At 32.0% G+C, this 19,135-nt stretch overlaps 2 protein-coding genes across 30 annotated transcripts in view; both read right to left on the bottom strand.

The window, feature by feature from the left end:
- Window positions 1–19,135, bottom strand: part of LOC139492042 (neuron navigator 2-like) — a 322,278-nt gene that overhangs the window by 172,497 nt on the left and 130,646 nt on the right. For 3 of the 29 annotated variants that reach the window (XM_071280135.1, XM_071280139.1, XM_071280141.1), the window contains exon 1: window positions 12,092–12,591. The exons of the other annotated variants lie outside the window; for them this stretch is intronic. In XM_071280135.1, coding sequence (XP_071136236.1) covers window positions 12,092–12,121 — 30 coding nt within the window. In that variant the 5' untranslated portion in view covers window positions 12,122–12,591. Of the gene's footprint in view, window positions 1–12,091; window positions 12,592–19,135 lie in introns of those variants that run through there. 29 annotated transcript variants of the gene reach the window in all.
- On the bottom strand, window positions 4,477–6,581 carry LOC139492044 (uncharacterized). The gene has a single exon (XM_071280150.1). The coding sequence runs from the start codon at window positions 6,505–6,507 to the stop codon at window positions 4,849–4,851; it is 1,659 nt and encodes a 552-aa protein (XP_071136251.1). The 5' UTR covers window positions 6,508–6,581; the 3' UTR covers window positions 4,477–4,848.

Here is a 19,135-nt window from a genome sequence, read left to right as displayed (position 1 = left end):
AATGTGAGTTTTCGTATTATGATAATCATTCATGAGAAGGCATTCACGAAAGAGTTCCGCGTTGTATGCCCTTCTGCCAAAATAATATCAGGCAGTACTCAGAAGATGACCTTAAATCAGCATGTAAACAATAGATGACAAAACCATTCCACAACACAATCACACATTTTACATTTGCCTTTACAACCATATGGTAACCCCTGATATCTAATATAGTAAAACAGACATCTTAATCATAAATATCATTCATGTCATTAAAATAATATGAATGTATCTGTATGTTTTCCTTGTTTATTATTAATAGCATTAAAGCACTCTGGGTAATTATAAAAAAACACTAAAAATATATAACTAAAGTAAAAGAGAGGCGAAAGATACCAAAGGGCAATTGAAGGTTGAAAATAAACTGACAAGGACATTGGCTAAAAAAAGGAAAAAAGAAAAACAGACAGACAAAAACACAAAACACAAAATAGTTTAGGAATCTGAATTGGTCACCTGATCAAATTAATACATTTTGACATTCATTTTATAGTGCACATTTTTGCAGACATTGTATTGATGATCAGTTTATACCTAACTATTTCGCACTGAATGAATAAAAGACAGATATATAAAGTGATCATTACTGAAGAACAGTAAAAGTAACCCTATCAAAATTCAAACTTGATCTATATTTAGTGGTAATAAGCATTGTGTAAATACATAGGTGGATCCAGGGGGCCTGCCCCCCCCCCCCCCCCCCCCCCCTTCTTTGGAAAAATTTGGTTGATTATATAAGGAATCACTGAAGCATGACTGGAGCAGGCCCCCCCTTATGAAAAGTTCTGGACCCGCCACTGATAAGTGTCATAGCATTTGGTTGTGGCAAACTAAAATTAGAGACACATACTAAATGTAACAAAAAAATCTCCAACTTTTTCGATTTGTAAAGGGGCATAACTCTAGAACAGTGAAAGATATGCCACCAAAGTTAAACTTGATCTGTGTTTTGTGGTAATAAGCAGTGTGTTTATGTTCCATAACATTTGGTTGAGGCAAACTAAAGTAAGGGTAGGACAAACATACAGACAGATAAGGTAAAACTTAACGGCCCTTACGCTATGTTTAGGGGGGAGGGGTCAAATAATAGTACACAAAAGTAACCGAATCAACAATCACAAAACTTCAATAAATATCTGACTAGGCTTTACTATTCTAAACACCATATGCCCACACCAGATATGCTACCAGAAGATTTTTATCATGTATTTTGTCATTTGTAAATTGTTAGTGTTAACTCTTCACTATAGGAGGGACATATGGTATATATGTGTAAAGCCAATAGAAATGTGTGTAACAGTACTTAATAATTAGACAGATACAAAAATGTCATCTTCATCAGAATTTATAGTCCTAACATCATCTGTCAAATGTAAACATCTGGTTATTGACTAATAAATAAAACTTGGCATGGAGTCATTTAGTATGAGGCAAAATAAATACAAGTATCTGTTTCTACCATGAAGTCATCTAGTATGAGGCAAAATACATACAAGTATCTGTTTCTACCATGAAGTCATTTAGTATGAGACATTAAATGAAAGTATCTGTTTCTACCATGAAGTCATTTAGTATGAAGCAAAATAAATACAAGCATCTAGCTGTTTTAACTGGAATCAAGGACATGGGATATTTATTCCAACATGAACAGATATGATTTTGTTTGAGAGGAAGTACCCAGTTACCCAGTATTGCTAGGAGGTACAAAATATACTTAGATACATGGACATTAGTATATATATATATAAACGACTTACAATTTTTTCACAATACAATCAAGGATTTGTATAAGTTTTTATATAATTTATATTTAACTATATAAATCCTTGATACAATGTATAATTCTTAAAAGCATTCCCATTGTCAGGAAATTTGCAACATCTTTCAACTTAATCTAATCTTTAACTTGGGCACTTGCAAAGTCCATGATTTGCTATGGGGAAACAGGAAAAAATAATTATTAAAAACCAAAATAGGATAAGTTTTATAAAAGGTTTAGGAATAGCTAATGACCAATGTGTAGTTCTGACAAAGTCCAAGTAACTTCAATTCAAAGGACCCCCCCCCCCCCCCCCCCCCCCCAAAACAAACATCAAGATGGAAATAGGAAATAGGAGCTGCAAAAGTACATGATGTGAGTAGAGTCCTGTGAATTTTCATAACAAATTTGTCAAACAATATATAGAACCAATAGTTGTGGATATCATAGTCACAGACAAACAAATAACCGTACATTGGTAGATTGAAGGACTAACATACAACTATAGAACACTCAAAAAGAAAGAAGGGAATGCAAATACTGAGGAGAAATTATGCACTTATATGAGAAGATCTTACTCCAACCCTGTCATGTTTTTGTCCCATTAGCAGACACTCAAGCTGAATTAGAATGCAGAACTTTTATAGGTTATTAGTCACAGTTTTAGCAGATCAAACACCAGAAATCCCTCAGGATTTATCCTTCACCAACATCTAAATGTTATTCATCTCCAGGGGAAACTGCTCACAAAAATACATAAGCTTCCCATTAAAAGTATCAGATCAATAGTAGAATTATTCAGGATTATTTTTATGATCAAAGGGAAGTAATTCAATTTCAAATTTCTGAAAATAATTCCATATGGGAGATAACTCTGTTTCTATTTTAAAAAAAAACACACATCTGCTGAATTATATCTTAAAGGGAGGTTACTCTATCTTACTTATAAAAATATGTTCCAGATATTGATTCAGTCTATAACCCAGAAAGTATTGACACTTGAACAATTAATTAACAATGAAGTACATTTTATATATAATATATGACCACATCCTGATAAAACAATCTCCCATTGTTAATTGGAAAACCATGTTTAAGTGCATCTTACATGTTCTATAATTAAACACTTATCAGGAGGCTGAAACATGAGTGATGTGATGTGACACTGGAAAAAAATATACAGTACATTTTACTTTAATTCCTAATCGTCATTTTTGTTTCCTGTTAATAATAGTCTGCGCAACTGTCTTGTAATTGTCTTACCAAACACGTGTGTTCAATTAACACAAATCCGATAATAATTAATTAACATCAATTAACATCAGTTTACATCATTTAACATCAATTAACATCCGGAACTCCTCCTTCTTTAACTGCCAATTTAAATCAAAATTCCCATATTGCATAGTGGTGTAAATTTTCCGGTTGACGGTCTTGATTGAGGAAGACGTTCAGGCGTTAATGTAGTCTTCGTAGATCAGTGGAATATAACGACTGAATTATTCGGGTTAGACTATTGGCAATTATACATGTATCACATCTTCTTTTTTATAAGCATCCTCAAAAATTTAACTTTGACCAATTATAACCAGTCAAAATTATGATGTTCCAAGTATTATTTATAGAAGTACAATTACCAGGAGTTAAACAGTGAGTCTTTAGTTAAAGTGTAGTAGGATCTGCCTGGATTTTGATGGATGTCATTTGTTCAATCTTAATTAATTTGTGTAGGTTACAGTGATTAACTTTTCTTTCTAGTGTCTGTCTGAGGCATTTTTAACTTGTCATCTCAATCTTTAAAATTTGGAATACATGTATAAACTTTATACACAGCATATATAATAAATAGAAATTAATTAAATCATATGGTATATATAAAAAAGAAAATGTGGTATGATTGCCAATGAGACAACTCTCCACAAGAGACCAAATGACATAGAAATTAACACCTATAGGTCACCGTACGGCATTCAACAATGAGCAAAGCCCATACATACTGCATAGTAGGCTATAAAAAGCCCTGAAATGACAATGTAAAACAATTCAAACAAGAAAACTAACTGCCTAATTTATGTTAAAAAAATGAATAAAAAACAAATATGTAACACATAAACAAACGACAACCACTGAATTACAGGCTCCTGACTTGGGACAGTCACATACATACAGAATGTGTTGGGATTAAACATCTTAGCGGGATTCCAACCCTCCCCTAACCAGTGGGACAGTGGTGTAACAGTACAGCATTAGAATGAACTATAAAAATCAGATGAAAAAGGCTTTAACTCATTAGATGGATGAAAATACAAAATTACTACAAATTCAAGTGGATGTGGCCGGGGTACTTGTAAATTCCCAACAACAAAAACACACTAAGTACAGATCTGAGAGTACTTGCAGTGAGTCAGTGAGCTAGTTCAAAGTCACTGACCAGTAATAAAAAAATCATGCATCTAAGACATTGGAGTTATAAAGAGGCACATATGCATATCCATATCTATCCATAATCTATCATATTGTCTTTTATAATCTAGGATTTTGGTGTTAATTTCAATAACTGTTAACTTTTCTCCTCTCGTATGAATGTATATTTCTATTTATAATAAATGGTGACATATTTGTCTGCATATGACAATAGTCTATTAGATGAACTTCAACAGTCCATTTTTAATTAGTTTAAGTTGATATCCCTTTAAAATTTACCCCACATCTGTCACTTTATCTATACTGTAACAAATATCTAAATCATATTTATTTACATGGCAAATTTACATCAATGTCAAATACTGTGATCTGACCTGAACTAGTATCAAAAGTCAAACACTGTCTCTGAACTTAAGTATCAAAACTCAAAAGTCAAACACAGTCTCTGAACTAGTATCAAAAGTCAAACACTGTCTCTGAACTAGTATCAAAAGTCAAACACTGTCTCTGAACTAGTATTAAAAGAATCTAACTTCTGTCATTTCATCAATATCAAGCACTGTCTCTGAACTATAGTATCAAAAGAATCTAACGTCCCTTACATGAACTGAAATGTTTCTAACTCACAATAAATCCACTTCATATATTTTGGCCTTATCATCACTGCGTGTGGCACATCCTACATAAGTATGTCCAGTTTCTGTACTACAGAAAGAGCGTGGGTACATTATTCCCTTTATACTTGTGTCACAATATCCTATATAATTCCCAGAATTGTTTAGAAAGTATATGTAACTGGATGTGCTTGACACAATGATATTGTCAGATGAAGTAGTGAATACACACTTTGGTTTGAAATGTATTTTGTCTGTGTTTACTTCTGGATGTCCACTGAAGGTATTTAGAACATCTCCATCCTCACTCAGTATAACCACTCTAGCTCTGTAATCTTCAGATAACTTGTCCACTACACAGATATTACCATTCTTTGTTCTGGTTATGTTCCTCACATATGTAAATATAGGATTTCCATGTCTGTCATATTCGTAGGTAGTTTCATGTTTCCCATCTTTGTCCATCACTATTACAACACGTCTTCCTATAGCTGGGTAAACTACTTTCCCACTATAAGCACCAACAGTGACTTTTCCATCTGAGTTTACATGAACAGTTGATGTCTCATCTAAACCCTTTACTTCATACAAAGAATCAGTCATTTCACCTGTCTGACCACTGATCTGCTTCAGTCTAGGTCCTTCCATAACTAAAAGTAGATTTTTAGATGGAGTCAATGCCATACCATAGGTTTCAATGTCTTTTTGATCAATTATCTTCAAACTCCTCCCTTCTATTTTCACTTTCTGTAGTATTTTACAGTCAGTAATCCACACTGTATCTTCAGAACAGGCTGCCATAAAATAAACATGAGAGATTTTAGTGTCAAACTGTTTTATAATTTTAATATCACCCTTAGTGGAAACATTTTCTAGTGAACCAAAGTTATAAAGAGTTATTTGTCCAGGAAGAAATATTGGAATAGAATCAAACTTGGTGTCAGGTGATGTGACTGTTTCCTCCATTGATTGGACTAACCCTACACCATCCACAAAGACTATCTTGCCGTCATTTGATTGGATGATATCGTCAACTTCTAACTTTTTAGATGCCAGACTTTCAATGAGCAGGGATACCTCTTTTTCTTCAGTTTCAGTACATCTATGTAAATCTTCCCACTTTTTAATTAGCTCCGTCTCCAATTTTTTAGTATGTTGATCAACTTCCTTCTTAAGCCGGACATTCTGATCTTTGATTTTCTTCATAGTGTTTTCAAATTTGGAAAGTTCGGTCCTATCCACATCCTTCACTTCTTCTTTTCTTTTTTCCAATTTATTAATATTAGTTCCCATATTCTTTCCTCTTGTCTTCAATTTGCCTATCAGGATTTCATATCCCTTTTTGATGGTCACCAATCCATGGCCATCATGGGTTTCGGAGATACATAGTGGACATACTAAGTAGACACAAGACTTGCAAAACATCACACATGATTGAACTGGGTGTTTATTGCAGCTGATATTGGAAAAGTCTATTTCATCCTTATGGAGCCCCACCTCCTCAATTGAGACAACTTTATGATCCTTGGCAAATTTGAATTTCACATGTATTTTCTCCTTACACTTATCACACATGAGCATGTCACAGTTTAGGCACTTCCATTCTATTCTAGTGCTCTCCTCACAAAGACTACAGTAAACTGGAACCTGTCCACCTCCATGGGCCATTTCTAATTTGTGTAAAAATCTCAATATGTCTGCCGTATTTATCTTCCTTGTTTATGTTTATATATAGATTAAATGTACCTTGACTTATTCATTTAAGTATAGCAATGACAGCCAATAATCTATTTATACCCAGCATAGTTCAAAATAAAAAAAAATGAAAAGAATCTGATATTTGACATGTTAACTTAAATATGTTCTTTATAATTCAATGTTTCATTGTTTACAGGTAAATACTACTTGTTAGGCTTTGATAATTGAAGATTTATAAAGACACCAGATTAAACATTTAAAACTTTATACTTAAGCCTATATGTCGTCAATTTAAATGCCATAAAGGGTTATACTGAATAAGCAAGATTTTTATGCACTTTAGTTTCTTATTTAACGTACATATATATAATCAGTGTTTTCAATTTAAGTCTGGTTTCAAACCACAGTACCAAAATGACTAATTTAGTTTTTAATTTACACTTGTGATTACATGCTTGTTATGAGCCCTATGATTAGGAAATACAATATCTTTATCTTTATCTTAAAATACCTGTAAAAGACCAAACAATTACTTGTAGAAGTGGAGGTGGTGTTATGAGGAGAAGAGGTATGCAGTGGCAGACCCAGAACTTTAAATAAAGGGGCCCACTGACTGCCTTAAGAGGGGCTCGTAATAGTCATGCTTCAGTGATTCCCTAAAGCAACAAAAATATTTTAACACAATAGGGGGGGGGGGGGGGGGGGGGGGGGGGGAGGGCCTGGATCACATAAAGTAAAAATTAAAAAAAATTATTTTACACCACCTGGCCAAACTGCATCATAGAATATAAAAGTTGACCAGTACCATCTGTTTACAGGATGATTGAATGTTGTTTCTCTAATGAGGTTATTAACACAGCTGATTTATAGATCTCACCTTGTCAGTAGATCAGGTAAATGTTATAAAGGGCTATCAAATACATATAAAAAGATGGAAATCTAACAGAAAGAGGCTGTACACTTACTATACTAATATATATATGGCAAAAATATATCTCAAACAATTTAATAATTGCTGATTGCCCACAAGACAAGAGAATAGAGAATAGATCATAGCTCTGAGAGATGTTACAAAAAAAGTATTATGGATAAAATAATGTGAATCTTCCACAAAAAAAAAGGGGGGGGGGTTCTCAAGGAAGTTTTATTATTTGATAGATGTTACACAAATCAATAATAATTATATAGGTAAAAAAAATATCTAATAAAGGGATTCACAGGTAGATCATGTACCCTCTGTAGAAAGGGGATTGAAGATCAGACTTCATTTTGCATAAGGTCAAATTTTAGAAGGGCATACATTCTATGTATAAATAGCATGATTCTACAAAGTCATCTGTCTTCACTGGGATTCAGAAACCCGGGACCTCTGTGTTACAAGGTCCTGCGTTAACCGACTGAGCTAAAGAAGTACTTCCTTGAGCTCAACTGCATAGGCTGACTAAGTATCACCACATGTTCTAAGGGAAGCAATCCTTGATCTGTGTAGTGTGGTTATAAGCATTGTGTATAAAAGTCAAAACATTTTGTTGAGGAAAACTTAAAAGTTAGAGACAAGGAACCCGCACCTTTGGGATGCACGGACGTATGTCCATACATAAGCACATACAGACGGACAATGATAAAACTTAATGCCTCCTCAGCAACGGCAGGGGAATAAAAATGTGCTAATACTAATGCAACTGCATACCAAATATCAATGACTTATTATTAATGGTTCATCTTAAACTGATCTAAACACAAAAGTTTACATAAAAACTTTGCTAATTTTAAGTTTTAATGTCAGTAAACCTGATGCCTCAGATATTGTAAGGTAAAAAAATCTCCATAGAGGAACTTGGAACCTTAATTCATCATAAAGGTTTCTTAAAAATATGCTTTAACTCATCTCACTTATAACTGAGCTGAAGATATGCTTAGGTACTAAACCTTTAAAGGGGCACTAGCTACGAAATATATAAAAACCCTAATATATTATTTTTTTTGGCTCAATCAGTAATGAAATACAAATAATGAAATAATTATTCCTTTTTAGTAGCCAATAAGGTTCAATTTTGTCAAAATAAGCAAAAAAACATTGATTATGAATTATTCACTTGCAAGTGAATAACTCAACCTCATTGAATCCGTATTCATGTGAACTTTTGTTTAACCCCTTAGCTTGAGATGAATAACACGTGAATTATATGTGTAAAGTTATTTAAAGGAAGAGAATGTCAACATTGAAAGTGAAACAAAGGTAAACCATTTGAATGACTGATTCGATCTACAAAATATCATTCTAATAAAGGTAAAAACAATGATAAACATGTATTTTTTATCTGAAACATGAAATTAAATAGACATAGAATAATTCAACAGCACGTGTTTGCTTAATCTATTTATATCTATATTTATGTTTACATCGCTTATTTGGTCATCGGATGACTATAGAGGTCAACTCGATAAATAATTAAATGGCGTTTAGACTCATTCATACGAAACGAAGCTACATATTTTCATGCCTGCAGTGCTCTGTGTATTGTTTTATTTAGATTTTTAATAGTTGGATAAATGTTTTACATTGTTATAAATCAAATATGAGAATTTAATTAGAATTGGTGAACATGAATTTGACAGCTAGTGCCCCTTTAACCAGAATAAGGCCAGTGATATTGTTGTCTTTTTTCAAAACTACCTCTACCGTTTTTTATTGGGAAAAACGATATTTTTTATTGAAATTGGGAAATTTGTATATTTTATTCTAAACACATCTCCGATTTTTTACTGACCTTTGCTGTCTTTTTTGCACTATTTTTTCATGGATATTTTGGTTGTCAGACATTTTGAACCTGAAAGGTACTTTTCGGAGAGGGGAAAGAAACAGAAACAATGTTGGTACTTAAATGCATTGAAAACCACTTGTGTTACAAGCACCATATTGATTTGATCAAAAAACCGGATCTCAAAAGTGCTTTCTAATATCAAAATAATGACATGAATACGATATTTACAAACATTACTACCAATGCCATCACTGTTTTGGGGAAAAAGTTAAACTTTTTGGGAGGAATTTTAAGCCATTTTTTTTAGTGATTGGGAATTTTCTCTAGGGGAAAAAGCCGAATATCGGCTGTAATTTGAGGCAAACAATATCACTGTAGGCATCAGCCCAATAAATGATGTGCTTTATGTTAAGATTCAGAAAATAAGTGCATATATTTGGGTTAGACAACAAAACTATATTTTACACAAATAAGTATTAATACAAACAATGATGTGTGTTATCTTTTAAATCAATATTGTTTTCAAGATCCCGGCCACTTGACATCAGACTGATGTGACGATTAAGACGTCCATTGATCGTGAAACAAACTGACCTAAATAGGAAGTACGCCATTGATTTACAGGATACAGAACGTGACACGGCACTTAAAAAACTGTTTCTAAGTAAATAAGGAAGTTACAGCTAATAACTAAAGTTTTAAATTATCATTCAGAAATCAGTCAATATTAATCTAATATGTTGGAAATCAATGAAGAAAATTTGTATACTGTTGTTTGTGTTCTGATCTTTTTCTTTTATCGCCATGACATTGTCAGCACATTTTCAATTTATTAGTTTGAATGTCTTTTCTTAATTCTAAAACAAATTTTATTTTCTCTGGAAATTAAAAAAATGATTTTTTTTTTTTAAAGACCCAGGCTCACCCCTGATAATTATCGGTGAGCCTTATAGAGAGTTGTAATTGGGGTACCTTCATGATGAATAAAGATTAAAGTTCTTGCCAATTGACATAAGGTTTGGTGCAAGACCATAAAATGTACACTTTCTTTTTGACAAATATGTCTGATTTTGACGAATCACATTATTTTTTTCCAAAAATAAAGGTAACTATAATTGTGTAAGATCTCTGAAGATACATGATACAGATACTTAGAAAAATCACAGTAAATACTTATAAAAATAAGAAGATGTGATATCACTCATTGCCATTGAGACAACTATCCACAAGAAAATAAATGACACAGAAACTTACAGATATAGGTCACTGTTATCCACCTTTAATAATATATAAAACCAATACTCAAAGATCATTTAGCCATGATAAATAATATTATCTCACGTATCTATACACGTCAGCCTCATATGACATTTATACTATGTAAAACTAGCATCAACACTATGCACATCAAAGGAATGTCACTATCTCCAACCTTGTTACCAGGTATGAAGCTCTTTATGGGCTTTGGGTTCTGTGATAACTTAAGAAAAAGAAGGAACATTGTGTATTCATGAATGAAGACAGATTCTGTCAGCTTTTTCAATATAGCCACAACCAATGAACTGATTATACATGAATTGCCAATGATTTAGTGTCATACTGACCCACCCCTCACCAAAAAATAAGTTAATGAACAGAAACAAAAAATTTAACAACTTTTCCGTTTGTAAAGGGGCATAACTCTGATAGGGTATAAAATTCAAACTTGATCTGTATCTAATGGTAATAAGCATTGTGTATAAGTTGTATAACATTTGGTTGAGGCATCATATAGAGAACATAAACCAACTTTAGGACGTAACGTACAGACGCACAAAGGTAAAAGTTAATGCCCCTCCGCTAAAGGGGGAGGGGGAGGGCATAATAACACAAACCCCTACACACATGACACAAGAATAATGACATCAGTACTTGCATTGCTGTTCTCCCTCTTAAAATAAGACTTCAACATTGAATAAAAGCTAAAACTTTTACTAAAATTTTCATCAAAACTTTTACTGACATTTTAACACTTCATCAATCCATAGAAGAACAATTGAGTCTTATCAATATATAATTATCCAAGATGATTTGATAAAGGGATTCATATATTAAAGGCATTGTCAATGACAATTAAAGATTCATCCATTTTCTTCTGTTAATATGATTTGACATGAGAGTTATCTCCCTTTGATGTCTGAAAGTTGAATGACAAAATGCACAAATTAATTTCTTCATAAAAACAACAAATTCAACTTGTTATACTGATTAAAACAAGATATTTTTAAACAACTTCCATTTGTTTGAAAAGAAATAAGAAGAACAAATGTAACCTAGAATCAAAAACCATAAATTGAAAAAAGACACCATGGTTGAAAAATAGGAAAAAACAATAAAGACTTTAGTCCACAAAACAATCAGAGAAAAATACATTACAATTCATAGTAATCATAATAGATAACTAATTCATCTACTTTCATTTTCCACCTTCAAATCAAACTGCTTATTATAAAAAAAAAAGAAAATAATAAATATCATAGTATATATAGGTATTCAATTGTTCAGTCTAGTTGAAAATTCAACTTCAACTAGATGGAAAATCCTGAAGAAGATCATCAACATGTGACCCAAGAAAAAATTTATATCGTAGAATTATTTCATCCTTTTTATTCTATTCAGTAAATATCAATATTTCAGCACTTATATACAATTCTGTAACATGTAAAATCAACCAATTTTTCCTTCAAAAATCATAATGTTTATATGGATATCAAAACATAAAAATTATCCAATAGATATAATTTACTTACTGAGCATTTTTTCTCTATTTCATCTTCCATTTCCCAATATTTTTTTATATCGATATCCGACTTATCAAAATCAGTTTATGAATAACCTAATTTATCACACATCACACATCCATAGTATATAATTTTATCAATATCAAGTTCATGTCCGATTCCAGGAAAAAAATTGATTAAAAATCCCAATAATTGTGCAATATGCGAACACAATCAAAACAATTATATCGTCAGGTATGTAAAAAACCTGGTTATTATTTCAGTATGATTGACAGAGCAAAAGGAAAAGAGTCTTCCTGTTATAACCACTCTAATACACAAACAGCTGGGGTCATTATATTAACTTGCCATTTTTTATCACTTTTGCACATTGATGATACACATATACAATACAATTAGTATAATAATTATATCTACAGCTTTTTTTGATGAATGGGAAGTATTTATAGGAATATTTTCATTGTTTACTTATAATTACTGTTACTTCCTTATCCACTAGTGATAAGAACAATCTATGTCAAGTTTTGGTTTTCCATTTACTCATTTTCTTACATTTGTTGAATGAATCTTTTTTTAAAGTTTTTCATTTGTCTCAATTAGTCAGACATGTTTTAGTAATTGATTTATGAGAAGAAAAGATAACAAACTGGTCAGTACAAGCTAATTTGTGGCATTTTTATGCCAAATTTTCACCTGACCATGAAAACACAATGAACATTGATTGTTTGGCATTGTGAGAATTGTGAAAAACAGGAGAGAAGGGGTCTTCATGTTTTGTTGATTAGAAAATCTTAAACTAACTCAAATACAATAGTTTTATTCATTCCTTAAATTCCCCTACTACAAGGGGTGGGCACGAGGGGGCTTGATTCTGGAGGTTGGAACAACCCTTTTTAATGATCAATGCTTTTGAATTGGGACACATATTAGGAACCCCCTTACTCCACATGGTTCAGGAACCCCTAATTTTAAAATTGACTGGATCTGTCCCTCAGCTACTCTATGATGGCTAGGTGAGCTGAAGAGGAGCTGAATTATACAGCTAGCCAAAGCTGCACTCAATGACAAGAATAAAGGGATATCTTGGTATCCAAAAATTAAAGACAGCAATCCATCAATAAAATTAATTTAAAGTAGAATATTTAAATGATGGGGGACTTTTAACTAATAACTTTGACTAACATTGTAGACACTACAGAGTGGCCTATGTTATTTTAAATCTCGCCTAAGTGTATGTCAAAAAAATTAACTCATATACGCACAGTGACCTACTTGGCAAGTGAAATTAAGGTCAAGGTCAAAAATATTTTATTTTCAGTTGCTGCAGATCTTATGAAACACCTTTTATTATTACATTTTTATTTGATAGATAAACATTTTGAATTTTATTTATTAAACAGCTAAAATAACACAAGAAATCTTTTAGTAGTTAGAATAATGAATGAAACCTGGTTTATGGTTTATCTTTTACAAAACCAATAACCTGTGCCAAAACTTCTGATGGAGAACATCACATAAATATGCTCTTGTCGAAAAATTTCAAAGAAATCAATCATAACGTCTTTATTAAACTTTTGACAGAAACATATCTTGAACTGAAAACAAAACATTTCGGATTTTTCTTTGTTAATTGCCGTTTACAAGTTAAGAAAAGCGATTGGTAATTACACTTGAATGAAAGCTATCTTGAAAGTCTTCTGTGTACAAAAAATCTCCAATTTTCTCCATTAGTGTTGAAACATTGACATATGATTATATACCTGGAGATTTGCCAATTTTTTTACATTTTCTAATAATTTCAGGTAGAAAGCAAAAGACTGGTATTAATTTGCACAACCAATCGGTAATTAAAAGAAGCTCGTATAGACAACAAAATGATTGTAGAAGTCTTGAGGAACTCTGTTTAATGTATTTTAAGTTTTATCTATTATTGGAAAGTGACAGACAATTATATAGGAAATATTATTTACTGGGACAATTTCTTATCTTAAAGTGATCTCCTCAGGGGCGGATCCAACCATTTTAAAAAGGGGGTTAAACCCCAGACCCCCCCTTCCCCCAGGATCCACCACTGCTCTTTCTAGTTCTAGTTCAACAAAATGAACTTAACCTTAGTGACGTCAGTTTTAATATCATGTGTACTATTGTTTGTCGGTTTGTCTTTTTCATTTTTAGCCATGGCGTTGTCAGTTTATTTTCGTTTTATGACTGTTCCTCTGGTATCTTTCAACAATTGCAACATATGAATTGTCAACTTAAACAACACAGATATTCTATAATGGTCAACCAACTCAGTGATGACATTAGAACTTGGTCACCTAAAAGAAGGATATTCTATAATGGTCAACCAACTCAGTGATGGCATTAGAACTTGGTCACCTAAAAGAAGGATATTCTATTTTGCTCATCTTTTCTAAATTTGGATTATATTGGCAAGACCTTTAACTTTCTTGACTGATGGTAACAAAAGAAATAAAAGTAGAAATTTCTAGAGCAAGTATAAAAAAGAAGATGTGGTATGATTGACAATGAGACAGCGCTTCACAAGAGACCAAATGACACAGAAAATGACAATAATAGGTCACTGTACAGCCTTCAACAATGAGCAAAGCCCATACCAGATAGATCAGCTATAAAGGGCCCCAAAATGACAAATGTACCAATATATCCTACATATATATAAATTCTTTTTTTGGTGATAGAGTGCAAGTAGAAATTCAGAAAGAAATTATGGAAAGAAAACAAATAAATCTATAGACAGAGTCAGTAACAATCATTCAAGACTATTTACACCTTTTAAAACAAAAGATACAGAACTACTAAGTACTGACAGAAAGGGAGGTAAATCTTGATCCTAAAAGATAAAACACAGCATCAATCAAATATCCAATTAATCAAGCTTTATGGGTTTTTAAAATGCTTTTTCAGATGATTTTAGAACAGGAAATTAAAGCTTACAACTGACACAGATCTGTATTAGTGCATGTTCTCGTTAATCTTGAATAAACTCGAACACCTGATCCACAAAAAAACAGAGGAAATCATAATACATTAAGTACAGCAAAAAGTATTCATGAACAAAAGTGCATAAAGCTAAATCTTGAATCAATTCTTATCCTCAAATTTGTAACATTTTATGATAAATTAGTTTTTACATCTGTTAAAACATTTTTTTTTTTTCAATTTTAATGATGGAAAGCAGCTTGATACAATATAGTAATACTGAAAATGTAATTAGAGTAATCTCCCTTGAAACACAGAGCAATCTCACCCTTTAAAAAAAATCTGCAATTATTACTGACATTTTTCAAATCAATGCACAAAATTGTAAAGGTTTAGGAAGTTATTGACAATAAAATATTCATAGCACAAATAAGACCATAATTTCAAGTTTAAAAGATACAAATGCAATAATAACCAGACCATTCACTTTAATAAGTAATACACTTAGCTGAGAGAGTGGCCAATTATTATGAGCAGAATCATAATAACAACCCTTCATGAGAAAAAAATGTTCAACCTCAAGTTTGGTAATATTTTCTCAGGGTGTAACAATCAGTTCTCCATCATTCACTCTTTCCTTTGTGCAAGTTGCATGATTTGCAAAGACACAATGGCATCAAAAATGAAGAAATTTTCAATTTGTGTAAGATTTAAGAAATTTGTTGATTTGATTATAACCGCTTACACATCAAAACTGGTATACCCATAAAAAATACCTTAATTACCAGAAAAATCTCTGATTTGACTTCAGACTAAATAATTCATAGTCTGAGTACAAGCTAATCTTCCAAAGAGCAGAAGACTTAAAGTCAGGTCAATTTGCTAACCAATATATGATCAAAGTATCTTCACAGACATAAAACCATAATACTTTTATGGAGAAGATGTTATTTACTGTCTGTTTGTCTGGACAGAGAAATGTCAGATTCAATCAAGTATTTATCTGACAAAGGCTTGCTGTATCATTATTTCGTTTCAAAACTTAGCTAGAAGCAATAATTGGTAAACTACCATACATTTTTTTTCTTTATACCAGTGCTTTTTCCTGTTTTATATGTGTCATGTCAGAGACAGATATACTTTTAAAATAATGAATAAAAAACACCAATGAGACAGCAATCTTGCAAAACTATTTTGAATGGTATAAAACTTTCTTTATTTCTGGCTCACTCAAAGTTTTAGGGTTTACATGACACCCCAACCCCCCAAAACAACTAAAATCTTTAAAATCTACCATCACTTTTCAGTTTAAATAAATGATGTTTAATCTACATCTTACTGAGACAGCAAAGTAACAACACATAAACAAAAGACATTTGAATAATTTAATACTCAAAAACACTCTCCAACAATAGACATGTGTCAAGCTTAAAACTGCCTTGACTACTGTCTCTATAAAAAGTTCTCAACCTTCACCAAATCATATTATTATGCATTTGTTTGTTTGCACATACAATTATTGCCATATCTATTAATCATATCTTTATCCTAAAAATATCATAGAAGTTGAGCAGGAGGATATTGTACCTACATATGTTCTTGAAGATGATAGATGTGGAAGATAATGGCTACCATTATCATCTGCTAAGACAAGATTTGTCATATCCTATATTATACATACATTTATTGTTCTGAATTACTGCCAATGATATGACATGAAAAAAACTGGGTTACCTATGATTGCTGAGGGTTAAAACATTCATTATGTAATGCAACTGAAACTAAAATAAGCATTTTTTAAATTTTACGTTGAATTTATTGTAAAAAAATTGAACACTGCACCTTCAGAGTGACATAATAGGTTGTTGTTTTTTTAGAGAAAGGAAATGATTACTTTTCATCAGTTTCAACATCTTGCAACAAATGACAAATATAAAAAAGAAGATGTGGTAGTGATTGCCAATGAGACAACTCGCCACAAGAGACCAAAATGACACAGAAATTAACAACTATAGGTCACCGTATACAGGCTTCAACAATGAGCAAAGCCCATACTGCATAGTCAGATAAAGTTTGTATTAATGTACAAAATGTTTCACCAGGTTTTCAAGAAGATATTATTGGAGCTCAGAAGTAAAAGTTTAAATGATGAATCCAGTTATCAATAACAACTTTTTTTACACATTATCATAGAGATTCACTACATACATATCACTAAGGGAGATAACTCTTACATTTCAATAGAACAAATTGTAAAATTTAAGAATTTACACAATTCTTTATTAAGATAAGTGTACTAAAATACTGCTATTTTTCAAGTTTGTCTATTTATCTGTAAGCTTTAGAATTCTGTCTTTCTAAAGACTTACATGGGGACGAAGTAATAACAGTAGAAAATTCAATAAACAAATTTAATTTTTTTTTAAATCGGGAAAATTTTCCCAAAATTTTCATTGTACTAATGAACTGAAAATCGTTCAAATTTTTTTATGTCGTGTTTTGAATTCACGCATCTGCGCAGAAATCTACAATGTACTTCCTTTTTCCGGTCTTTTTTGCATGAAACTTTGAGTAAAATATATATTTATCAGTCTAGTATAAAATAGGAAGGAACGCAAGATCAATTTCATTTTTAATAATTCCTTGATATGAAAAAACGTTTGCATAACATTGCATATGACGTCATAACTTACATAACGTCACAACTAAAACCCCTAACAACAGAACCAAAATCGGAAACATTACAGTATTTCCGTATTGAAATTAAGATATGTTTGAATTAAAAAAAAAAATCATACAGACTTCGTCCCCTTTCTCAGGTAATGCCTGCCTCATATTAAGTTGAGGCATTTTGTTTAAAGCAAATATTTCTAGGTATATCAAGGTGTATATTTATTTACTATACAAATCCTTGGTATATCCACATCTTCCTAGAATAAAATTCATTTCTATAAACAGATCTTTTTTTTGAAATCCAAGAGTTTTTCAAAGCACTCTCATAACATTAATTATACAATAAACAGAAGATGAACCTGGCAGACTTTAACAAACAAAACAGCAGCTTTACTGGTCAATTTGTCAGTGATCTAAGGGGCCCTACAGAGTTTAATATGGTAGGTGCTAAAGAAAATCATTTAACAACTCAGCCCCCCACCAAGTGATGTCAAAACCGATCATAATCGTTAATTTGAAAATTATGAATATCTTTCCATATGATAAACAATTCACTGGCTGTTTGTGAAGACTTTTCATTGAAGTTTGAAATTAGGTAATTGGATGTACCTGATTGGTACTGTTCAAGGTTGAAGGTTTTTGTGTTTGTAAATGTTGGTAATAACAGCACCAATTTGGAATCAACGATTGAGTTTGATCTGTTCTCCAGAAGCTCAGAGATAAAAGTGTGTCAGATCAAATACATTAAATCAAAGTTTTTGTTACTAATAGAAGATTATCGACCATGAAAAAAGATAGTTTTTGTAACTTGGAAGATCATCGACCATGAAAAAGTTCTTCTGATCTTTTGATTTTTCACATCATTTATTGTTTGATTTCAACCTCAAGTCTTCTGCAGATAATATGGTACATGTATTCAGACAAATCCCGAAATGAAACAAAGTTTAAATATATACAGTAAAACTGATTAAAGCCAAACACATTTGAGCCTGACAGTTACCTACTGGTGGGTCGCTACCTGAACAATGTGCTGTTAATAAGTTGTAACCTCTTTTTTGTTTGTACGTCTCTTTTTTTTTTAGAAAATTCTTAGGTGTTGGTGGTTATAGCATTGTATCAGATATGTTTTCAAGTTATCCTTTTCATATATCACTAGATATTCATTTAATCTCAGCAAAAGTTACAAAACAATATTTTTTAGTCTGTTTGATTTTTATTTGCTCAAGGTCCTGTGGGAAATGTTTTAGAACCAGAACAAATAAGCAAGGAAGTAATAAAAGTTATTAAGTTCCGTGATGAAAATTTCAGGGACTGAATTTTCGGCTCTCCCTTGACACCACTTGCGAGTATAGTCTTGAGGAAACGATGATAGTCCGTCGGAAGGGGACAATAAATGGCTGACCCGTGTTAGGAGAGAGCCATATCTCTTGCATGCAA

The sequence above is a fragment of the Mytilus edulis genome, chromosome 10, assembly GCF_963676685.1.
Source record: "Mytilus edulis chromosome 10, xbMytEdul2.2, whole genome shotgun sequence".
In the NCBI taxonomy this organism is placed as follows: Eukaryota; Metazoa; Mollusca; class Bivalvia; order Mytilida; family Mytilidae; genus Mytilus; species Mytilus edulis.
This window is presented reverse-complemented; position numbering and strand designations above follow the sequence as displayed.